Source organism: Pituophis catenifer, unplaced genomic scaffold (assembly GCF_029215685.1).
Source record: "Pituophis catenifer annectens isolate HBS135680 unplaced genomic scaffold, rPitCat1.0.hap2 SCAF_5, whole genome shotgun sequence".
Classification (NCBI taxonomy): domain Eukaryota; kingdom Metazoa; phylum Chordata; class Lepidosauria; order Squamata; family Colubridae; genus Pituophis; species Pituophis catenifer.
In genome coordinates, this window is record NW_027256885.1 from 40,765,155 (window position 1) to 40,785,664 (window position 20,510).

The 20,510-nt window shown below is 42.7% G+C and overlaps 1 protein-coding gene across 1 annotated transcript in view; it reads left to right on the forward strand.

The window, feature by feature from the left end:
* The window catches only part of LOC139317666 (histone deacetylase 5-like), a 292,699-nt gene that overhangs the window by 178,615 nt on the left and 93,574 nt on the right, over positions 1–20,510 (forward strand). Inside the window, exon 11 of the mRNA XM_070944746.1 lies at positions 8,337–8,349. Within this exon, the coding sequence (XP_070800847.1) occupies positions 8,337–8,349 (13 nt within the window). The remainder of the gene's footprint in view (positions 1–8,336; positions 8,350–20,510) is intronic.

The window sequence follows — 20,510 nt, forward strand, 5'->3', positions numbered from 1 at the left end:
ATACTTTTGCCCCAAGGACTCCCTTCCCCCAGCGGACTCCTTGGCCGCGGTCCAGGAACCGGTGGACCTGCGGGCTCAGGTGCTGAAAGCACAGCGACGGGATGACTGGTCGCAGCAGCGGAGAGCGGACGTCGTCCCCGCGTCCCCATGGACCGTGGAGGAGGGCTTGCTCAGGCACCGGGGTCGGCTGTACGTGCCCACGAGTCCGCTCCAAGCCCTCGTCATGAACCAGTGCCATGATAACCCTGCGGCGGGGCACTTCGGCTTCTTTAAGACCTTGAACCTGGTGACGCGGACTTTTTGGTGGCCTCGGGTACGGCACGACGTGCACGCCTACGTGACGTCCTGTGTGACATGCCGACAGGCCAAAGCCATGTCCGGCCCCCCTCCTGGACTCCTCCAGCCGCTGCCGACACCGGAGAGACCATGGGGAGCCATCTCCATGGACTTCCTGATGGACCTGCCCCTGTCCGCTACATTCACGACCGTCCTCGTGGTGGTGGATGCGCTCACAAAGATGGCACATTTCATCCTGTGCCACAGCCTGCCCTCGGCCCGCACCACAGCTCGCCTGTTCCTGCAACATAACTTCCACCTCCACAGCCTGCCGGACCAGGTGGTTTCGGACCGCGGGGCCCAGTTCACGGCCCGCTTCTGGAAAAGCCTGATGGCCGCGCTGGAGGTGCAGGTGTGCCTGTCATCGTCGCACCATCCGGGGACTGACGGGGGCACGGAGAAGGTCATCGGCATACTGGAGCAGTACCTCCGCTGTTTCGTCAACCAGCAGCAGGACAACTGGGCCGAGTACCTTCCCCTGGCGGAGTTCGCCTTTAATAACTCCCAACACACCTCCACCCAGATGACCCCGTTCCATGCCAACGTCGGATACCATCCACGGCTTTTCCCGTTGACAATCTTGGATTCCCCTGTTCCCGAGACCCGGGACTTCCTCTCGGAGGTGCAGGCGGTGCAGAAACTGGTACGGCGGCAGCTGATCCAGGCGAAAGAGGACTATAAACGGTTCGCCGATCGCGCCCGCCAGGCGACGCCACCACTGGAAGTCGGAGATCGGGTGTGGCTGTCCACGAAACACCTCCCCACGGACCGGTCGGTGAGGAAACTGGCCCACCGCTTTATCGGTCCCTTCCCTATCGAGGTGGTCATCAACCCGGTGGCCTACCGGTTGACTCTACCCCGCTCCATGTGGCTCCACCCCATTTTTCATCGGTCCCTCCTGGTCCCTGAGGCCCCCGCGAGCCATCTCCACCACCCGCCGACGCCTGCCCCCCCAGCCGCAGCCGATGAGGATGACGCCTCGACGTACAAGGTGGACAGCATCCGGGACTCCCATTGGCTGAAGGGGCGCTTCCAATACCTCATCGCCTGGAAGGGGTACGGGCCCGAGGATTTCACCTGGGTGGACGCGTCTGCCGTTCAGGCCCCTGACCTGGTACGGGCTTTCCATGAACAGTTCCCGTCCCGACCCCATCCCGACCATCAGACCTGGGGGAAGGGCCCTGCGGTGGGGGATAGTGTTGTGGCCCCGCAACACAGGACAGATCAAAACCTGGCATTCCCCCCTTGCACATTTAAATGCCTCTTGTGAAACATAGCAGGTTGGGGGAGAAGGTGCGGCACCACAGAATTTATCAACTATATTCAGTCATTCGATGTGGTCCTGCTTCAGGAGACCTGGGCTTGTGATAAGATATCCCTTACAGGATTTACGGCCATTTCTTTGGCTGCTACCAAACAATCTACAATGGAAAGACCTAAGGGTGGCTTAGCTTGCTTGGTCTCTACCTCTTTAAAAGTGGAGACAGTGGAGCTGCCCCCCTGTGGCTCCTTAGCTATGGCACTCCTAATTAAGAGAGGTTGCAGCAAAATGTTAGTGTTCAACGTCTACCTTCCCCCGACGGTGAGGCAAGCCGACATTAAGGCTCAATGGGGCGAACTGGAGAGTTATATTACTTGTATTGAAACCAAATTTCCAGCGCTACACATCTTTATAGGGGGTGACTTTAATGCCCGATTGGGAGGCCAAGTTCCCCCATCGATTGAGGCACTCTACTCCCAGGAAATCTGCCAGGCCATAGGACACCAGATTTCAGCCAGGCGTTCTAAGGATGAATTAACAAATTTTGCCGGCGTTCAGGGACTTCCGGTTTCCTTGTCTTCGGCGACGGCGGCGCCTTTTGAAGCTCCGCCAGCCCCGCCGCCTGTAGAGCCGCTTCGAGATGAAGAAGCGGCTCAAAAACTTCTAAATCCATAGGATTGAAGAAGGAGAGATCGCAGGGCACAGGTCGAGCCCCTGTAACCCCCCAGGGAAGTTTCTGGGGAGAGAACAGGCGTGGCTCCCTTCCAACCTGCTGAAACTCCGGGCGACGTGGGACGATTCTGCCTTTGCAGAACAAGCCGGCTGCAGGAAACTTAAAGCGAAAGAACCAGCTTTAATAAACAGCGAAACTACCTGAATCCCGAAACTTGGAAACGCAAGTATTAGCGCTTTGTTGACTTTTTAATCTGAGAAAATGCAAATGAGTGAAAGTGCTTTGAAAAAACATGGCGCTTAGCCTCAGAGTTAACGAGCCAGCGAGTGTGGATTGGTGAAGTTATTTTGCTTTGTTACAAAGTTTCCAAGTTGCTACAAAGTTGCCTTGTTTGTTATAAGAGAAACAACTGGAAAATTTCTCCCTTTTCAATATTTGACTTTGCTTTACTTCAACCTTTATTTGATCAAATCTGGGGGACTTTTTAAGAAGTCTTTGTGCAGGAGGGAAAGGAAAAGGAACTTCCCTCTTTAGAAAAACTAGATCACGTGGCAGGATGGCTTCAAAGAAGCAGGAAGGGAAGGCAACAGGGGGGGGATCCCCCACACACAAACATGAAACGCAACTTCCCCCTGCTCAACAGCTACAGACTCAGAAAAAAGAATTTGATGTGGGAGATTTAAAAGAATTTATTTCTAAAACTTTGGATGATAAATTTCAAAAATCTCAACAGGAGATAGATGATAAACTTCAAAAATCACATCAGGGGATAGATGATAAACTTCAAAAATCACATCAGGGGATAGATGATAAACTTCAAAAATCACATCAGGAATTTATGCAGGAAATTAATGAAGTTAAAGATATGGTGAAACAGAATCAAAACAAGGTGACCAAAAAAATATCAGAAGTGGCGTCTGGCCTGGCAGAATTTATTGGGAAAGTTGATTTTAAAGTTGAAGAACTTAAATCAGAAGTTAATGTTAAGATGAAAGACAATGATTATAAAATTGCTGATGTTGACAATAAAATGCAGAGAGTTGAAAACGAGATTGTTATGATACAATTCAGGGCAATGGAGTTCGCTATACGGCTTCGGGGAATTCGAGAGGAGGAAAGACAGGATTTGAGACAAGTTTGTTCTGAGGCCCTGGCCAAGATTCTACAAGTTAATCCTGATGTGGTTTTTCACAAAATAGACAAAATTTACAGAGTGAACTCTTGGGTGGCCAGACAAAGACAATTACCTAGAGATGTGGTCATATATTTTACAGATAGAGAAATAAGAAATGATATCCTGCAAAAATCCTTTTACACTTCTGTACAAGTGGGGGGCTCACGAATTGGAATTTAGAAAGAATTGCCTCCTAAAATGCTGAAAGCTAGAAAAGAATTTGGCTTTCTTGTCAAGGAATTGCAAAATTTACAGATACCTTTCCGGTGGGACGCACCAGCTGGCATAATTTTCAGATACAAGGGAGAAAGATGTCGTTTGAATACCGTGGAGAAGGCACAACACTTCTATACTACTATTCTTAAGGAAAGAACACCATCTCCACGTACATCTACAGTTTTGGAGATTAAAGAGAGTGAAGAGAAGCAACCTCAACGAGAATTGCAAGAACAGTCCAAGCAGGAATTAGAGGAAGTGCAAGGTGCAGAAGGAGGTTTTCTGGATGAGCCCTTGCTGGAATCTTCTCCAATTTTGGACTCGGTTCGGATGATTGAAGTTAAGGATCAACGTATAACTAGAGCTCAATCTAAGTTACTTAAACAAAAGCAACAACAACAACAGGAAAGACAAGACAAGGAGGCAGTTAAGAGTACTGCACAAGAGATTGGAGCTATGGGAGGAGCGAGATCGAAGCTTTCGGATGATCTTCAAGTATTTTGCTCTTTGCTCCAGAAAGAGGCTGATGACGTTTAAGTGTTTATCTTGGAATGTTAATGGGTTGAATTCAGCACAGAAAAGGAAGAAATTATTTACATATTTGAAACAATTTAATAATGATATAATTTGTTTACAAGAAACGCATATCACAACTCAAGATCAAAAATATTTGATAAACTCCAAACTAGGAACACATTTTATATCTTCAACTTTGCAAAAAAAGAATGGTGTGGTTATCTATGTAAATAAAAAGTTAACAGCTAAAGTTATAGAAACAGATGAAGATGGTAGGTTTGTAGCAATTGAATTGCTTACAGCAAATGGCCAAATTCTTTTGATTGGAATTTATGCTCCCAATCAACAACAGGACTATTTCTACAAGATGTTACATACCAAAATATTGCAATGGGATTATAGATCTATTTTAATTATGGGAGACTGGAATGGAGTAATTGACTCTAAATTAGATAAAAAGAGTTTGGCAAAGTCTAGGATCAGATTACCACAGACCTTTTTTGACATGAAAGAAGATATGGAACTAAAAGATGTTTGGAGAATACATAATTCAAAAGAATTGGACTACACTTTTTTTTTCTGACAGACACAGATCCTTCTCTAGGATTGACTTCATTTTGTTGACAGATGACTTACTTGTTAAGACAAAAAGAACAAAGATTTTTCCAAGAACTCTGACTGACCATAGCCCAGTATGGATAGAAATCGAGATGGATAAGGTTGAGAGACGTTCTTGGAGACTAAATGAGAATTTGTTTAGATATGAAAAAAATACAACAGAACTTAAAAAGCATTTGAAAGAATTTTTTGAAATAAATTTGAATAAAGGTACCCCAATTGAAATTGTGTGGGACGCAAGTAAAGCTTATATGAGAGGGGTACTTATCTACATGAATTCTAAACATAGACTGTTCCGACAAAAGAAAAGATCTGATTTGGAAATAGAAATAAAGAATAAAGAACAGTTACTTATTAAAAATCCAACAGATGAAAGAATACGCAGTGCTATAAAACTGTTGAAAGACCAATTTCAAATGCTCATGGCGGAACAAGTTGCAACAAACCTACAATATGCGAAGCATAACACATTTTGTAATGCTAATAAACCGGGCAGATGGTTGGCTTACACATTGAGGAAAAAACAAAGTATACGGACTATTGATAGTATTGATATTGGAGGGAAAGAAATTTTTCAACAAAAATTAATTAAAGAAGCTTTTGTGGACTATTATACTAAATTATATGCTAAAGAGGAGGTGCAGAATGGACTTATAGAAAAATATTTAAACGATAAAAGAGTTACAAAAATTACTGATCAACAAAAGGAAAGAATGAATTATCCTATAACAGAGGAGGAGATAATAGTAGCAATTAAACAGTTAAAAACAGCCAAAGCTCCTGGCACGGATGGTTTGACCGCAGTGTATTACAAAACTTTGCAAGCTGAAATGGTGGAACAACTTAGAGATTTATTTTGCAATATTCAGCAAGGGGGTAAAATACCCCCATCGTGGACAACAGCTTACATATCTTTGATACCAAAAGAACAAATTGGTCCTAAAAAACCAGAGAACTATAGACCAATATCTCTTTTGAATACAGATTATAAAATCTTTGCGAAAGTACTAGCCAACAGGTTGATGCCAGTAATTCAAAAGGTGATTCATGATGATCAAGCGGGATTTATCGAGGGCAGATACATGAAGGACAATGTAAGGCAAGTAATAGATTTATTGGAATATCTTGAGAAGAATAAACAGATTCCTGCAGTGCTGGTCTTCTTGGATGCAGAGAAGGCCTTTGATAGAGTGGATTGGAATTTTCTACTAAAGACTTTAAAAAAGATGGACTTTGGGGATCAATTTATACAGGCGATTTCAGCAATTTATCAAGAGCAAAAGGCACAGATCATTATTAATGGAAGTCTGACAACAGAGTTTAAAATTGAAAAAGGAACAAGACAGGGATGTCCGTTGTCCCCACTTTTATTTATTTTAACACTAGAAGTCTTGTTAAATACAATAAGGGACTCTAATATCTTGAAAGGTATAAAGATTAGGCAAGAGGATTACAGAATAAAGGCATTTGCAGATGATCTGGTTGTTACCCTATCACAACCAATGGAATCAATAATCCTGATGAAGGACATTATACAAGACTATGGTAAAGTTTCAGGTTTTAGACTGAATCCAAAAAAGACTAAAATGATAGTTAAAAACATGACACAAGATCGTAAACATGAGCTTGAAAGGAGGGCAGGTTTTGAGACTGTACCTAAGGTAAAATATCTAGGAGTTCAGGTTGCAGAATCAAACATGAAATTGTTTCAAAATAACTATGAGGTGTTGTGGCGAGAGGTGCAGAAAGACATGGAGACTTGGAAAAAACTGCAGCTGTCTCTACTTGGAAGAATAGCAGTAGTTAAGATGAACATTTTGCCAAGATTTCTTTTTTTGTTTCAAATGATTCCGGTGCTTAAAAGTGATAAACAATTGAAAGTTTGGCAATCTGGAGTGAATAAGTTTGTCTGGAACGAGAAGAAGCCGAGAGTGAAATTGAAAATTATGCAAGATGTTCCAGAAAGAGGAGGTCTTAAACTTCCAAACCTACAGCTATATTATGATGCAGCAGCTTTAACTTTAACAAGTGATTGGTTTGGAAGGAAAAAGACTGGAATATTGAATGCAGAAAGTTTTGATCTTGAATTTGGATGGCATGCTTACTTATTCTACGACGACAAAGTAGATAAAGTATTTAAAAGTCATATACTTAGAGATTCTTTGATGAGAGTTTGGAAGAAGCACCGACTCAAATGGGATTATAAAATACCGCTATGGCTGGATCTTGGTCATACTTTGTGGAATACAAATATAATGTCACTCGGGGGGGTTTTATATAAAGAGGTTCTTTTTACAGATGCGGGCAGATGGCAGTTGAAGACATTGCAGACACTGTTGGATGAAGGGATTAATTTAACTTGGTTACAATATAATCAACTACAACTGAGATGGAAAGAGGACCAAAAAACTGGTATTATGTTGCATGAGGAAGAATTGGTTAGACATATAAGAGAGAAAGGTCCAATGCATATCAAAAGGCTTTATAATGTTTTGCTAGAAAGAGATTCAGAAACCGAATTAGTTAAAGACTGTATGATTAAGTGGGCACAGAATTTTGAAGAACCAGTGATGTTGGAAACATGGGAAAAAATTTGGGTTCAGAATGTTAAATTTACACAGTCGCAGAACCTGAGGGAAAATTTCTACAAAATGTTTTATAGATGGCATTTAGATCCCAAAAAGTTGTCATGTATATACCCTAATGTTCAGCCAAAATGTTGGAGATGTGAATGTTTGGATGCTACGTATTATCATGTTTGGTGGACCTGTAGGAAAGTTAAGGCTTTTTGGATAAAAATTTGGTGGGTCATGCAGAATGTTTTGAAGAAAAAAATTCAATTTTCTCCACAACTGTTTTTATTGGGTATAGTTAAGGGTTTTACATTGGGTGAAACAAAATTGATATTGTATATGATAACAGCAGCAAGATTGTTGATAGGTAAATATTGGAAGAATGAAGCTTTGCCCACTATTGAGGAATGGACTTTGAAGATGGCCAGTTTTGCAGAGATGGCGAAGATTTCAGCATATTTAAAAGACTGTTCACAAGAGACTTATGAGTGGGAATGGAAAAGGTGGATAGAATATGTTCAGAACAAATATCAAACTAGAAAGTATCAAATAGCTTTTATTTGAAAATAATGTATTGGATATATTTTAATGTAATGAGGTAAAGAGAAAAACTATACAGGGGAGGGAGGGGTTTAAGTTTATATATAAGTGTTATATTAAGGGTTTTTTATGAGTATGAGTATATTATAGGGAAGTCTGGGGGCTGGGGAGGGTTAGGGGGGGTTAGGGAGGTTGGGAAGTTTGGGGGGGAGGTGGGGGGGGAAAAGGGGTGAAAATGTAATTGTAAAACTTTTGCAATAAAAAAAAAAAAACAAATTTTGCCGGCGTTCAGCTAGCCCTTTTAGCATCCCAACATAATAAAATAATCCTTAATGGGAGTACCCCAGGTGATCTAGCGGGTGAATTTACTTTCAGTTCTTCACGGGGGAGTAGTGTTATTGATTTTGTGCTGGTTTCCCAGCTACTAAGACAGGCAGTCCATGTCTTTTTTGTGGACTGCCTCACGGAGAGCGACCACTACCCCCTGGTTACAATCATTGGGCTCTTTTCAGATATACATCTGCCTAGGGGCCCTCAAATATTGGATCCCTATGTGGCCTCGTATGTAAGGAGGATCAAATGGTCTTCTAAGACTGAAAGAAAGTTCCACTCTCTTTTATCATCTCCGGAGTGTCTTAGCCTATACAATCAGGCCCTAACATGCAGTGACTCAGAGGCAATCTCATCCTTCAAATCACTAATTAATAGTGTCCAAAGGGAGCTAGGAGCTGACCGTAGGCCAAGTGGCCCATATCATCCAAGAAGCAATCCCTGGTTTGATGAAGACCCTGCCTGGTCATCAAGAACTCCCTCTCTGTTGTATCTCCAACAGAGATTGGGAAAACCATTTTGGGTCAATCTTCCAGGCTTCAACAGTCACGACCGGACTTGGACCACAACTGCCCCCTGCAATTCCGGACTGGCATCCTGTGACTCACGCTGAGATTAATGAGTTTATCTCTGAACTCAAGTCAGGCAAAGCCCCTGGCCCTGATGCTATACCCCCTGATTTGTTAAAATCTAATCCCAAGTGGTGGACTCCTCTTTTAGCAACACTCTTCACCCATATTAATACCTCTGGCAGGATCCCTACCTCCTGGAGTCTAGCAATCATTGTTCCTGTTTTTAAATGAGGAAATAGGAACAACCCAGCCAATTATCGTCCTATAAGACTGCTCTCCACCATTGGAAAATTGTATGCTAAATATCTCCAACGCGGACTCCTCACCTGGGTCGAGGAATCCAACATTATTGGTGCTGAACAGATCGGGTTTAAAGCGGGCTGTGCCACATTGGACCACTGCTTTGTCCTAGCGCACCTGGTTGATAAATACGCCACCATACCAGGTGGTAAACTTTTTACTGCTTTTATTGATCTAAAGGCAGTGTTTGATTCAATCCCAAGGGAATCGTTGTGGTCAAAATTGCTCAAAAGTTCCATTGATAGACGTCTTCTGTTCTTAATTAGATCCCTACATAATCAGACTTTTAGTCAGGTCAGGAGCAGTTTGCAGGGAGAACTCTCAAATCCCATCCCGATAAAGAGCGGAGTAAGGCAGGGCTGTGTCCTGGCTCCTCTTCTGTTTAATTTATTCTTACCTGACTTGGCCTCTTACATTGGATGTACTGAGTCCCACGCCCCAAAGTTGTCAACTACGAAGATCCCGCTTCTCCTTTATGCTGACGATGCGGTCCTTCTATCACTGTCAAGGCTTGGTCTGAAAAGGCTACTTTCTGCATTTGGGTCCTACTGCGCTGAGAACCACTTGTCCATTAATTATAACAAATAAAAAGTATTGGTGTTCTCTAGAGCCCAGAAGCTATACAACTGGGCTGTTAAGGGTAATGCTGTTAAGCAGGTTTTCCATTTTAAGTATTTAGGTATCCATTTTCAGAACACGGGTGCTTGGACTAGACATCAAACTCAGGTGCTGAATTCGGCCTCTTGTAGCCATCAGCAGATTCTAAGATTTTTCTATACCCAAGGAGGCCAGTTTATTCCTTCTGCTCTGTGTATTTACAAAGCCAAAACCCTGGCCCAAACTCTTTTTTTTTTTTTTGAAAAAGTTTTTCAAATACAAATTTTTCCCCCTTTCCCCCCCTCCTCCCTAACCCCCCCTCCCCCTCCCCTCCCCCTGTGGCTTCTCCAAAATAAAACCCAAGTTAATAACAGATTATATAATACTTTACCATCCTTTTATTCCACCCCCCATATACTGACCCTTTCTTTCTAACAATATTATTATATCCCCCTTATACTATACATTTCAAAGCAACATTCAACTGTAAAATTATATAATAAATTCTAATTTAGCAATTTCATCTATTCAACTCATAATCTGTCCATTTCCACCTCCCCCATACATATGTCTCTTAAGCTAACCTATCTCCACCCTTCTAACAATATCATTATGTCCCCCTTATACTATACATTTCAAAGCAACATTCAAAGCAACATTCAGCTGTAAGACTATATAATAAATCCTAATTTAGCAATTTCAGCTCATAATCTATCCATTTCCTCCTCCCCCATACATATATCTCTTAATTCAAATCTTTTACGTATATTGATATAACATAACATCCCTTTTCCTAAGCTAAACAATCAGTAAGCTAACCTATCTCGACCCGCTTTCCTACAGGTCTACATACATAATATTTTCAATATCTTTATTCTTCTGCCCATTCCACTAAAAAAAAAAAAATATTTACATATATATATAAAATCCTCAATTGGCTTTAAATTTGTAATCCATATGATATCTTCTGTAATGTCTCTCAACTGGATTGTGAATTCCATTACCCATGTTAGGGTAACATCACATCCTAATTCCAACAGTATATTCGGTATCTTCAATTACCATCTGCCCCCATCAATAATAAATGTTTTCATATATAAAAAACCACCCGAGTGACTTTATATTTATATTCCATATAGTGTCTTCTATAATGTCTTCCATCAAGATTATTAATTCCAACCACCGTGTTAGGGTAATAGCCAGATCTTCTGCATGCCCCAATCCCTTAGTTCTCTTGTCTTATAGCTCAGCATAAACATAATCCATTTGTCAAAGAATCCAAAATAGAAAGTTCCAATCCACTCAATTTAAGGCCATCTTCCACATCCCAGAAGTACAGCACTGCAGAGATCTGTCACTCTCCTCAAGATAATATAAACCAATACTTTGCCTCGATTATATTTCTATATATTCAATCAGCTCTTAAGTAACTGGCATTACACTGTTGTTTGGTCTAAAAATTTTTATTTTTGTGGGACCTGCTTCTTCTTTTCTTAACTTTTTGTGACTTAGATCTCCATCCTGGTTTCCTTTCTATAAGTATATCAACTGTTTGGTTTCCATGCTGGTCTATAGCTTGATAAGTCATCACATTAGAATCCAAAGCTGCCTCTCTTGTATTTATAGGTAATCCAACTGTAGCCTCTGAAGGAGAATCCAGAAGCGGCTCGTCCACAAAAGCCTCTGTAGCTTGTTGTTTTTCCGTTACCTCCACCTCCATCTGCTTAGCCTGAATTTCAATCTCTTGTTGATTTTGCTTTTCTTTATTCCCCTTGTGTATTATACGTGGAGATGTTAGACCCATTTTAAAAACCTTATAGTAAAATTCTTCCGCTTTTTCAACAGTATTTAATTGATATCTTTCTCCTTGGTATCTCAATATTATACCAACTGGAACATCCCACCTGAATGGGATGTTTTGTTTCTTTAGTTCAGTCACCAAAAATCCAAAATCCTTTCTATCTTTTAACATCTTGGGCGGTAGCTCTTTAAATATCCAGATCTTCCTTCCATGCATTTCAAGAGTGGAGTTGAAAGACTTTTGCACAATATCATTTCTTATTTCTTTATCAGTAAAGTAAATCACCACATCTCTAGGCAGCTGCCTTTGCTTTGACACCCAAGAATTAACTCTGTAGGCCTTATCAATCTTGCAGGATACCTCTTCAGGGCTAACCTTTAAAATCCCAGCCAGAACTTCAGCAGACATCTTTCTCAAATCTTGTCTTTTATCTTCCTGTATTCCCCTAATTCTAACCGCAAATTCCATGAATCTGAATTGCATTATTGTGGCTTCATTTTCAATCCTTTGTTTTATATTATCTACATTGTAAGTCTTATAGTCAGCTTCCTTTATTTTTTTAAACTCTACTTCTGAGCTTTTTTCTTGAATCCTTATTAAATCATTTTCAATTCCTTGTATTTTATTATCCAAATTATAAATCTTATCATCAACTTCCTTCATTTTAGAGTCTATTTTTGAGTTTATAACTTCATCCATCTTCATAATTACTTCTAAGAAACTTTTCATATGTTGCTTCAGAATATCATACTTTTGTTGAACCAACTCTTTAATTTCCTGTCTAAAATTTTCAAGATTCAGATTCACAGTCTTATCATGTCTTGCCATCTCCTCCAGTAAAAATTTCGTTAGGTCTGTGAAGCCATTCTTCTGCATCTGCAAGCTCTCAGCTTGTTCATGTGATTTATAAATGGGAGAACCCCCCCCCCCCATGGCTTGGTTATCTGGCTTTGTCGGTTTTAGCGCCATCCTGCCACACAACAGATTTTTTTTCCCTTTTTCCTTTTAAAGAAAAAGACTTCTCTCCAAACAATATCAATAACAAGTCTCTAAGAAGGAAGAAGCATGAAATAAGAATTTTTTCTCTTCACTTCTAACCAGCACTTTTGTTAGATACTTTGTAACTTTGTAACTTTGTAACGTTATAAACTATTCAAACGGAAGGACTTTCACTTTCAGCTTTTCTCAAGCCTCGGCTGGTCGCCATTTTAAACTCCTCCTTTCACTCTTCTTTACCTTTAAAATCAGTCTTAGGGTTAAAAATACTTGCGGTTTAGAATCCCAGATCCGGATTTCATCCTGCTTGTTTGAATGATCTGTTAATTTCTTTAATTGATCCGGTCCCATCGCCTGGCTCTGCAAAAGGCAGAGTTCTCCCGACGCCCAGAGCAGCGGCGAGCGGAAATAGGGAGCCACAACCTGCTTCGTCCCCAAGAGTAAAAAAAGAACTCTGGGGACTTCGCAGAGGGCTCTACCTGCCCTCGCCGGCTCTGTCTCACATTTCCTTTAGGAAATGGAGTTTTTCGAGCCGCCTTTCAGATGTAAAGGCGGCTCTTTACGGGCGACGGGGCTGGCGGTCTCAGAGGACCGTCTGGCGGCGACGGAAGCCAGACCGGAAGCCCTGGCCCAAACTCTTTACAGAATTCCTATATGGATACGGGGCTTCAAGGAGTGTATTGAAAGAACTCAGGCTGTTTTTTTTAGGAAACTTTTGGGTCTCCCTCCCTGTGTTGGCTTTGCTTTAATGTACCTGGAATTGGGCATTCGATCAGTCGAATGCATGGCGTGGATTAACACCTTTAAATGGTGGTTTCGGGCTCTCTTTTTGGCAGTCCCTGGTAGCTACCTCTCCCTGGTGTTAGCTGACTCCTATACTTCTCGATGGGAGAGGGAGCTGATGAAGAAACTCCACCTGCTAGGTTTTTCGGGGGATGCCTTGGGAGACTATGGCCTTAAGGACGCCCAATCTGGGGTAGTCCAACGGCTTGTGGACATAGACTTGCAATATCTAAGAGCTAGAGCTAATAAAACCTGCTCCCCTCTGATCTTCAGCCAATTTAACAATTATGGACTGAGAATGGCCTCATATTTTTACACTTTAACCATCCCTAAGTATAGAAGAGTCTTCTCCCTTGCTCGTTTCAACGTCTTGCCCTCAGCATTGCTGGACGGACGATTTAAGAGGCTCTGATAAGTGAGCGGTTATGCCCTTGTGATAGAGCTGAGGTTGAAACTGTGGAGCATGTTCTTTTATACTGCCCTATGTATAACGCAGGCAGGACTAATTTACTGTCTCTTCTAGAAACAGATCTCTCTGGATCCAATGCTAGTAATTTGACTTTATATTGTTTAGGGGCTGGCTCCTCACACATTACTTTACATGGTTCTAATTTTTTTTTAAGAGCTGTAACTATTAGAGGAGAACACTGTAATTCCTCTCAGCCAAGGCTTTTGGTAGCCAACTGTTTATGATGCTACTTTCCCCATGTTCTTTTGTAACTATATTTGTATTTTGGTCTGTGACCGCAAATAAAAGTTATATATATACAGTATAATAAGGAAATTGGTCTGTAGTTCTTTATCATTGTAGTATCTTGACTGTCCTTTGGAAACAGGGCAATATTAGCTTCCCTCCAGGATTGAGGCATTTTAGAATCCTGTAATATAGAATTCATTACCTCTTTCAGTGGTTGTAGCAGTTGATCTTTAAAGCATTTATAATATAGACTCAGAAGTTCATTTGGGCCTGGGGCCTTGCCTGTTTTCATCTTTTTAATAGCATCTGATATTTCAAAAGTAGTTATAGGATCTTTCCAATCTTTTCTCTTTCTTTTCTCAATCTACCATGTTTCCCTGAAAATAAGCCCTAGCCTGATTTTTTTAAAGCATGCACCTAATATAAGACCTACCCCCAAAATAAGCCCTAGTGAAGGGGGGTGAGAATGGCCAGCACAGGAGGTGGTTAGCGTGCAGGGGCCGACGATGTCCAGCAGCAGCTGCAGCCCGTGCAGTGCAGGTGAGTTGATTACCTGTCCAAGCAGCAGGCGGAGGCAGAGGCGGGGATGCACAGAATCCGGACATGCTGCGCAGGCCACGGGAAAGCCAAGAGTTGCGTTGGAGTACCGGGCAGGTGCAGGAGGCTCATCTTCACGCAGAGGCACCAGCAGCAGCTGGAGGCAGAGGTGCGGGGGGAAGGCAGGCAATCCGGACATGCCGCATGTGCTGCGGGAAAGCCGAGAGTCGGGCCGGAATGGGCGGGCAGCCACGAGAGGCTCGTCTTTGTGTGTCTCAGCTTGCCTGCAGCCTGTGTGGTGCCTCAGGGTCGCCTGCCTTCTGCCCCATGCCTCTGTGTCTGCTGCCGTTGCCACCGTGTGAAGACGAGCCTCCCTTGGGAGCCCACCTGCTTCGGCCCACGCAGTGTGTCCAGATTGCCTCCCCCCCCCGCACCTCTGCCTCCGTCTGCTGCCTGGACAGGGAATCAACTCACCTACGCTTCATGGGCTGCACAGCCCCAGAGTGCGCCAACCAAAAGGCTGGTGGACTGAAGCTGCTGCCGGATACTGTCGGTCCCCACGTGCTTGCCGTGTGTTTCCCTGAAAATAAGCCCTAGTGCTTATTTTGGAGCCCCCAAAAATATAAGACCGGGTCTTATTTTTGGGAAAACACAGTGTTGTGGCCCACCAGCTGTTAGCGGATCTGGTGCCAGACTCAGACGATGAGGAGGTTGGGGAGAAACTTGGGCCAGTTCTGGAGTCTGGGGAAGGCTCTGATGGATGCTTTGCATCAGACACAGAGATAGAGCCAGGGCTGTCTGACATTTCCCAGCCACCAGAGAGGCAGCTGCCTTTGGAGGCTGATATGAGTGAGGAGGAAGAACAGCTGGGGCCTGTTCCAGATGCACGTATGCACAGAGCAGTTAGGAGAGGTGAACAATGGAAGACAAGGAGTTGACTCGGGAAGCAAAGCACATGTGGATGCTGAATGCCCCCCCCCCGGCTGGGGAATAAATAGAAGGAAAGGGGAGTGGTTGTCATAGGAGACAACAGTTCATATTTCTGAAGATTTTGCTCATTGTGCTTTGTGCCACAAAGACTGCTTGCCAGAACTTAATTTGCAGCCTTTCATTTGAGAGCTCACGGCCTTGCAATTATTGCAAGGAACTGATAAGGTCTGTTACTGCAGTTAACTCCTTGAAGGACTCTTGCCTGGACTTTTCGGTGGATGAATGCAATTAATTCACAAGAGGTAAATAAAGAGGGGGTTTTCATGACAAGGAGACTGTTTCTTGCTTCTGCTAAGGCTGGGTCAGAACACACAGTATATGCCAACCATCTTCCTGGTTTATGAGCCATGGTGGCGCTGTGGTTAGAGTGCAGTACTGCAGGCTACTTCTGCTGACTGCCGGCTGCCTGCAATTTGGCAGTTCAAATCACACCAGGCTCAAGGTTGACTCAGCCTTTCATCCTTCCAAGGTGAGTAAAATGAGGACCCAAATTGTTGTGGGCAATATGCTGACTCTGTAAACCGCTTAGAGAGGGCTGTAAAGCACTGTAAAGCAGAATATAAGTCTAAGTGCTATTGCTTTTGCTATTATTTGAGAACTCTAAATGTTTTTTTTTCACATAATTCAATTTTATTTCCACTTCCCAAACAGTCCGGATAGATAGTTGTTGGTGTAATAATTTCATTTCATGTAAAATTTTAGAGTCTGTTGGCATCCTCTGTAAGTCAGATTCTTTCTTTTTAAATTAATCCAATATCTTTTGCATCTTATTTTGAGTATTCTTCTTTTTGAAATGATTGTGTTAGATGAAATAGCATGTCATGAGGTCTTTGCTCACTTCCCAGTCATTAAATCTGTGCCTTTACCCAAATTGTTGTTAAAATATACATTCAATTTCTCTTTGCAGTCTTTTAAAATCTTCTCTTTGTGTAGAATAGTCTCCATCTGAACTGTGAGGTCCTGGATGATGATCCAAAAAACTTTTAGGCAGAAGATCCACTTTGAAATTGTATTAGCAAAGTTCTTGGAAATCCATATCATATTGATTCTTGAGAAGGATTTTATGTCTTTTCTGAAAAAAAGGTATAGTGTCTTGCTAATTCATTTTTGTGCCTCCAAGAGTCAACCAACGTTAAGTTGTCCATCAGCTCAATGAAGACTTGTGGTAGTTGTGTTAATTGTTGAAGAGTAAAATAAGTAACAGATGTAAGTAAAAGATGTTAATTGTTCCATTTTTGTTGTTAGTTGTGAAGTCATGTCTGACTCATTGTGACCCCATGGACAACGTTCCTCCAGGCCTTCCTGTCCTCTACCATCCTCTGGAGTCCATTTAAGCTCAAGCCTACTGCTTCAGTGACTCCATCCAGTCACCTCATTCTCTGTCGTCCCCTTCTTCTTTTGCCCTCAATGTTTCCCAGCATTAGGCTCTTCTCCAGTGAGTCCTTCCTTCTCATTAGGCGGCCAAAGTATTTGAGTTTCATCTTCAGGATCTGGCCTTCTAAAGAGCAGTCAGGGTTGATCTCCTCTAGGACTGACCGATTGGATCACCTTGCAGTCCAAGGGACTCGCAGGAGTCTTCTCCAGCACCATAGTTCAAAGGCCTCAATTCTTTGGCGCTCAGCCTTTCTTATGGTCCAACATTACAACTGGGAACACCATAGCCTTGACTATACACAGTTTTGTTGGCAGGGTGATGTCTGCTTTTTAGAATGCTGTCTAGATTTGACATAGCTTTCCTCCCCAGGAGCAAGCGTCTTTTAATATATATTTTTTTTAAATTTGATTTATATGCCACCCTTCTCCGGAGACTCAGGGCGGCTTACAATGTGCTAAGCAATAGCCTTCATCCTTTTGTATATTTATACAAAGTCAGCTTATTGCCCCCACAACTGGGTTCTCAATTTACCTACCTTAGAAAGGATGGAAGGCTGAGTCAACCTTGAGCCTGGCGAGATTTGAACCTGCAGTAATTGCAGGCAGCTGGTCTTAATAACAGGGTGCTTTAGACCACTGTACTACCAAGGCTCCTAATTTCTTGGCTTCAGTCCAGTGGTGGGTTGCCCCCGGTTCGGACCGGTTCACAAGAACCGGTAGTAAAACTGGCAGGAGGCTCCGCCCACTGACCCAGACGTCATCATAGGTGATCTGCGCATGCGCATGCACAATGCGAACCGGTAGTAAAGGTAAGTAGAACCCACCCCTGCTGCAGTCCCCATCTGCAGTGATCTTGGAGCCCAGGAAAATAAAATCTGTCACTACCTCCAATTCTTCCCGATCTATTTGCCAGGAATTGAGAGGGCCGGATGCCATGAACTTAGTTTTCTTAATGTTGAGTTTCAAGCCAACTTTTGCACTCTCCTTCCTCACCCGCATTAAGAGGCTCCTTAGTTCTGTTAGGTGTTTTGTGCCAGCCATGGCAGTTTCTAAAAAGGCCACCAGATGGGAGCAAAGAGGGACTTTTGATCCCACTGGTGGGTCAAGGAGCTCCGGCCCCTGCAGCCCCATTGCGGAGAATTAATGGCCCTCCGGCCCCCTCACACACCTTTTAAGGGAGGGGCCAGGGGCCCCTATAAGAACCCCTGCACAGGGGTGGCTCTTCCCCGCTTTTCACTGCTCTTGTTCTACTCTCCTATGGGACTGAACCATGGGCTCAATCCAGGCATGGAAGCCTCCATGCCTGGGTACTTATTTTACTCTACTTTTACTTCTAAATAAAGACTTAATTTGATTGCATCCTTGCGTGCTGACCTTTTCTTGGAAGCGCCCTCAATGAACCATCGTTCTTCGTGAGATCCCTCACAAGTTCCTCTTCGCTTTCTGCCATTAGAGTGTTGATATTTCTCCCATCAATCTTAATTCCAACTTTTGATTCATCTAGCCCTGCCTTTCTCATGATGTGCTCTCCATATAGGGTGACAGTATACAGCCTTGCCAGACTCTGGTACTCCCATCTCTTTAAGAATTTTCCACAATTTGTTGTGATCCACACAATCAAAGGCTTTAGCATAATCAATGAAGCAGAAGTAGATGTTTTTCTGGAACTCCCTAGTTTTCTCCATGAACCAGCGTATGTTGGCAATTTGATCTCAAGTTCCTCTGCCTCTTCAAAATCCTGCCTGTACTTCTGGTAGTTCTCGATCCACATACTGCTGGAGCCAAGCTTGTAGGATTTTAAGCATAACCTTACTAGCATGTGAAATGAGTGCAATGGTGTGATAGTTTGAACATTCTTTGGCATTGCCTTTCTTTGGAATTGGAATGTAAACTGACCTTTTCCAATCCTGTGGCCACTGTTGAGTTTTCCAAATTTGCTGGCAAATTGAGTGTAGCACTTTTACTGCATCGTCTTTTAAGATTTTGAATAGCTCAGCTGTAATACTGTCACCTCCACTAGCTTTGTTGTTGCTCAGATTTCCTAAGACCCATTTGTCTTCACATTTTAATTGATTTCACAATTATGGAAATTGTTCCATAAGATACTCAAAAAATTCAATTTGTCTTCATTTGGTACATAAATTCCAACTACCATTGTTTTTATCCCATTCAAGTCCACTTATATTGCTATCATCTGATACTACTAGCTTAGCTTTAAGTTGAGATTTTACATATAAGACAAGTCCATTTCTCTTGTTTGGTCCTGCAGAGATAAATTATTCTCCTAATCTTTTATTGACCAAATATTTGGTCAAACACATATATTTTAATATGTGTTTCTTGTAGGCAAATTATATCCAAATTTAATTTCCTCAAGTAATGAAATACTTTCTTTTGCTTTGAGGGGGCATTGACCTAATTAATATTCCACATTAAGTATTTATATTCTGTTTTTATTTTTAATTTAAGAGGCTGGTGTATCCAAATCTTGTGCAGCTGCTGCTTCCATGTCTTCTTGTTTTTTAGTCTACTAATTGGTTCTGATTTTGATCAAATGGAAATTCTGGTCCCAATTGTGGTCATAAGTCAAGGACTACTTGTATACTGTATAGCAATCTATTTTTATGTCTATCTAACTCACACTCCAAAAAATTACTAGACAATTACAATTACTAAATAAGTCTACATCTTAAAAAACACATCAGCCTACAACTCAAAGAGCATCAGGACTAAACAAACCCATTGTGGGGGCAAGTTCCAGAAAGGCCTAATTCTTAATAAGTCCAATGGGCGACTCTAAAACAGAAGAGTAAGGGATACTTACGAAAGATGGTTTCTGATATTTTAAAATTAATTTTAAGCCATTACAAAGCTGATTAGTAATTCATCCACATGAGACATGTATTACCAAATTCCCAGCCATGTTTTGCCCTTCTTACAGTGGTGGGATTCAAATAATTTAACAACCGGTTCTCTGCCCTAATGACTGGCTGGCTGGGCGTGACCATGGTGGGCATGGCCAGGGGGTGTGACAGGCAGCACTCAGACCTGCAGCCTCCTGGGAGCGAAAATGGGCCATGGGGGGCCACACCGCACCCCCCCGTGCGCCCTGTTTTGGGCCTAGGAGGCCTCCCTGCACTTACCTGGGAGGCAAAATGGGGCACGTGGGGACTCTTGGAAGAGGCGGGGTGGGGGAGGGGAGGGGACAGCCAGAAATTTAACTACTGAACCGGCCCAAAACAGCTGAATCCCACCACTGCCTTCTTACCATGATTACTGCTATGATTGGGACCTGGTAGATCATGTCTCCAGCATTGAGGTTCCAGCATCTGACAAAGAGAGGTTGCATTTGACCATAAAGAGTCTAAGAATATGGTATCTCTCAAGGACTTCCGTTTGACGTCGCAGCAAAAACGGCTGGAAAATAGCAGAGCTCCGCCGGGCTCCATAAAATGTAACTGGCAACTACTTGCTGGGAGACCCTAAGGGGTTAAGCCTCCCTGGAAGGGAGGCGCTTCGTTGATCGGGAGGAAAACGCAATTCTCCTGTGCGCTGCTTGGAGAGTCCAAGCATGGGTTAATTCAGTCTGACTTGTCATCACTGAGTTGGAATTTCTTTGGCCACGC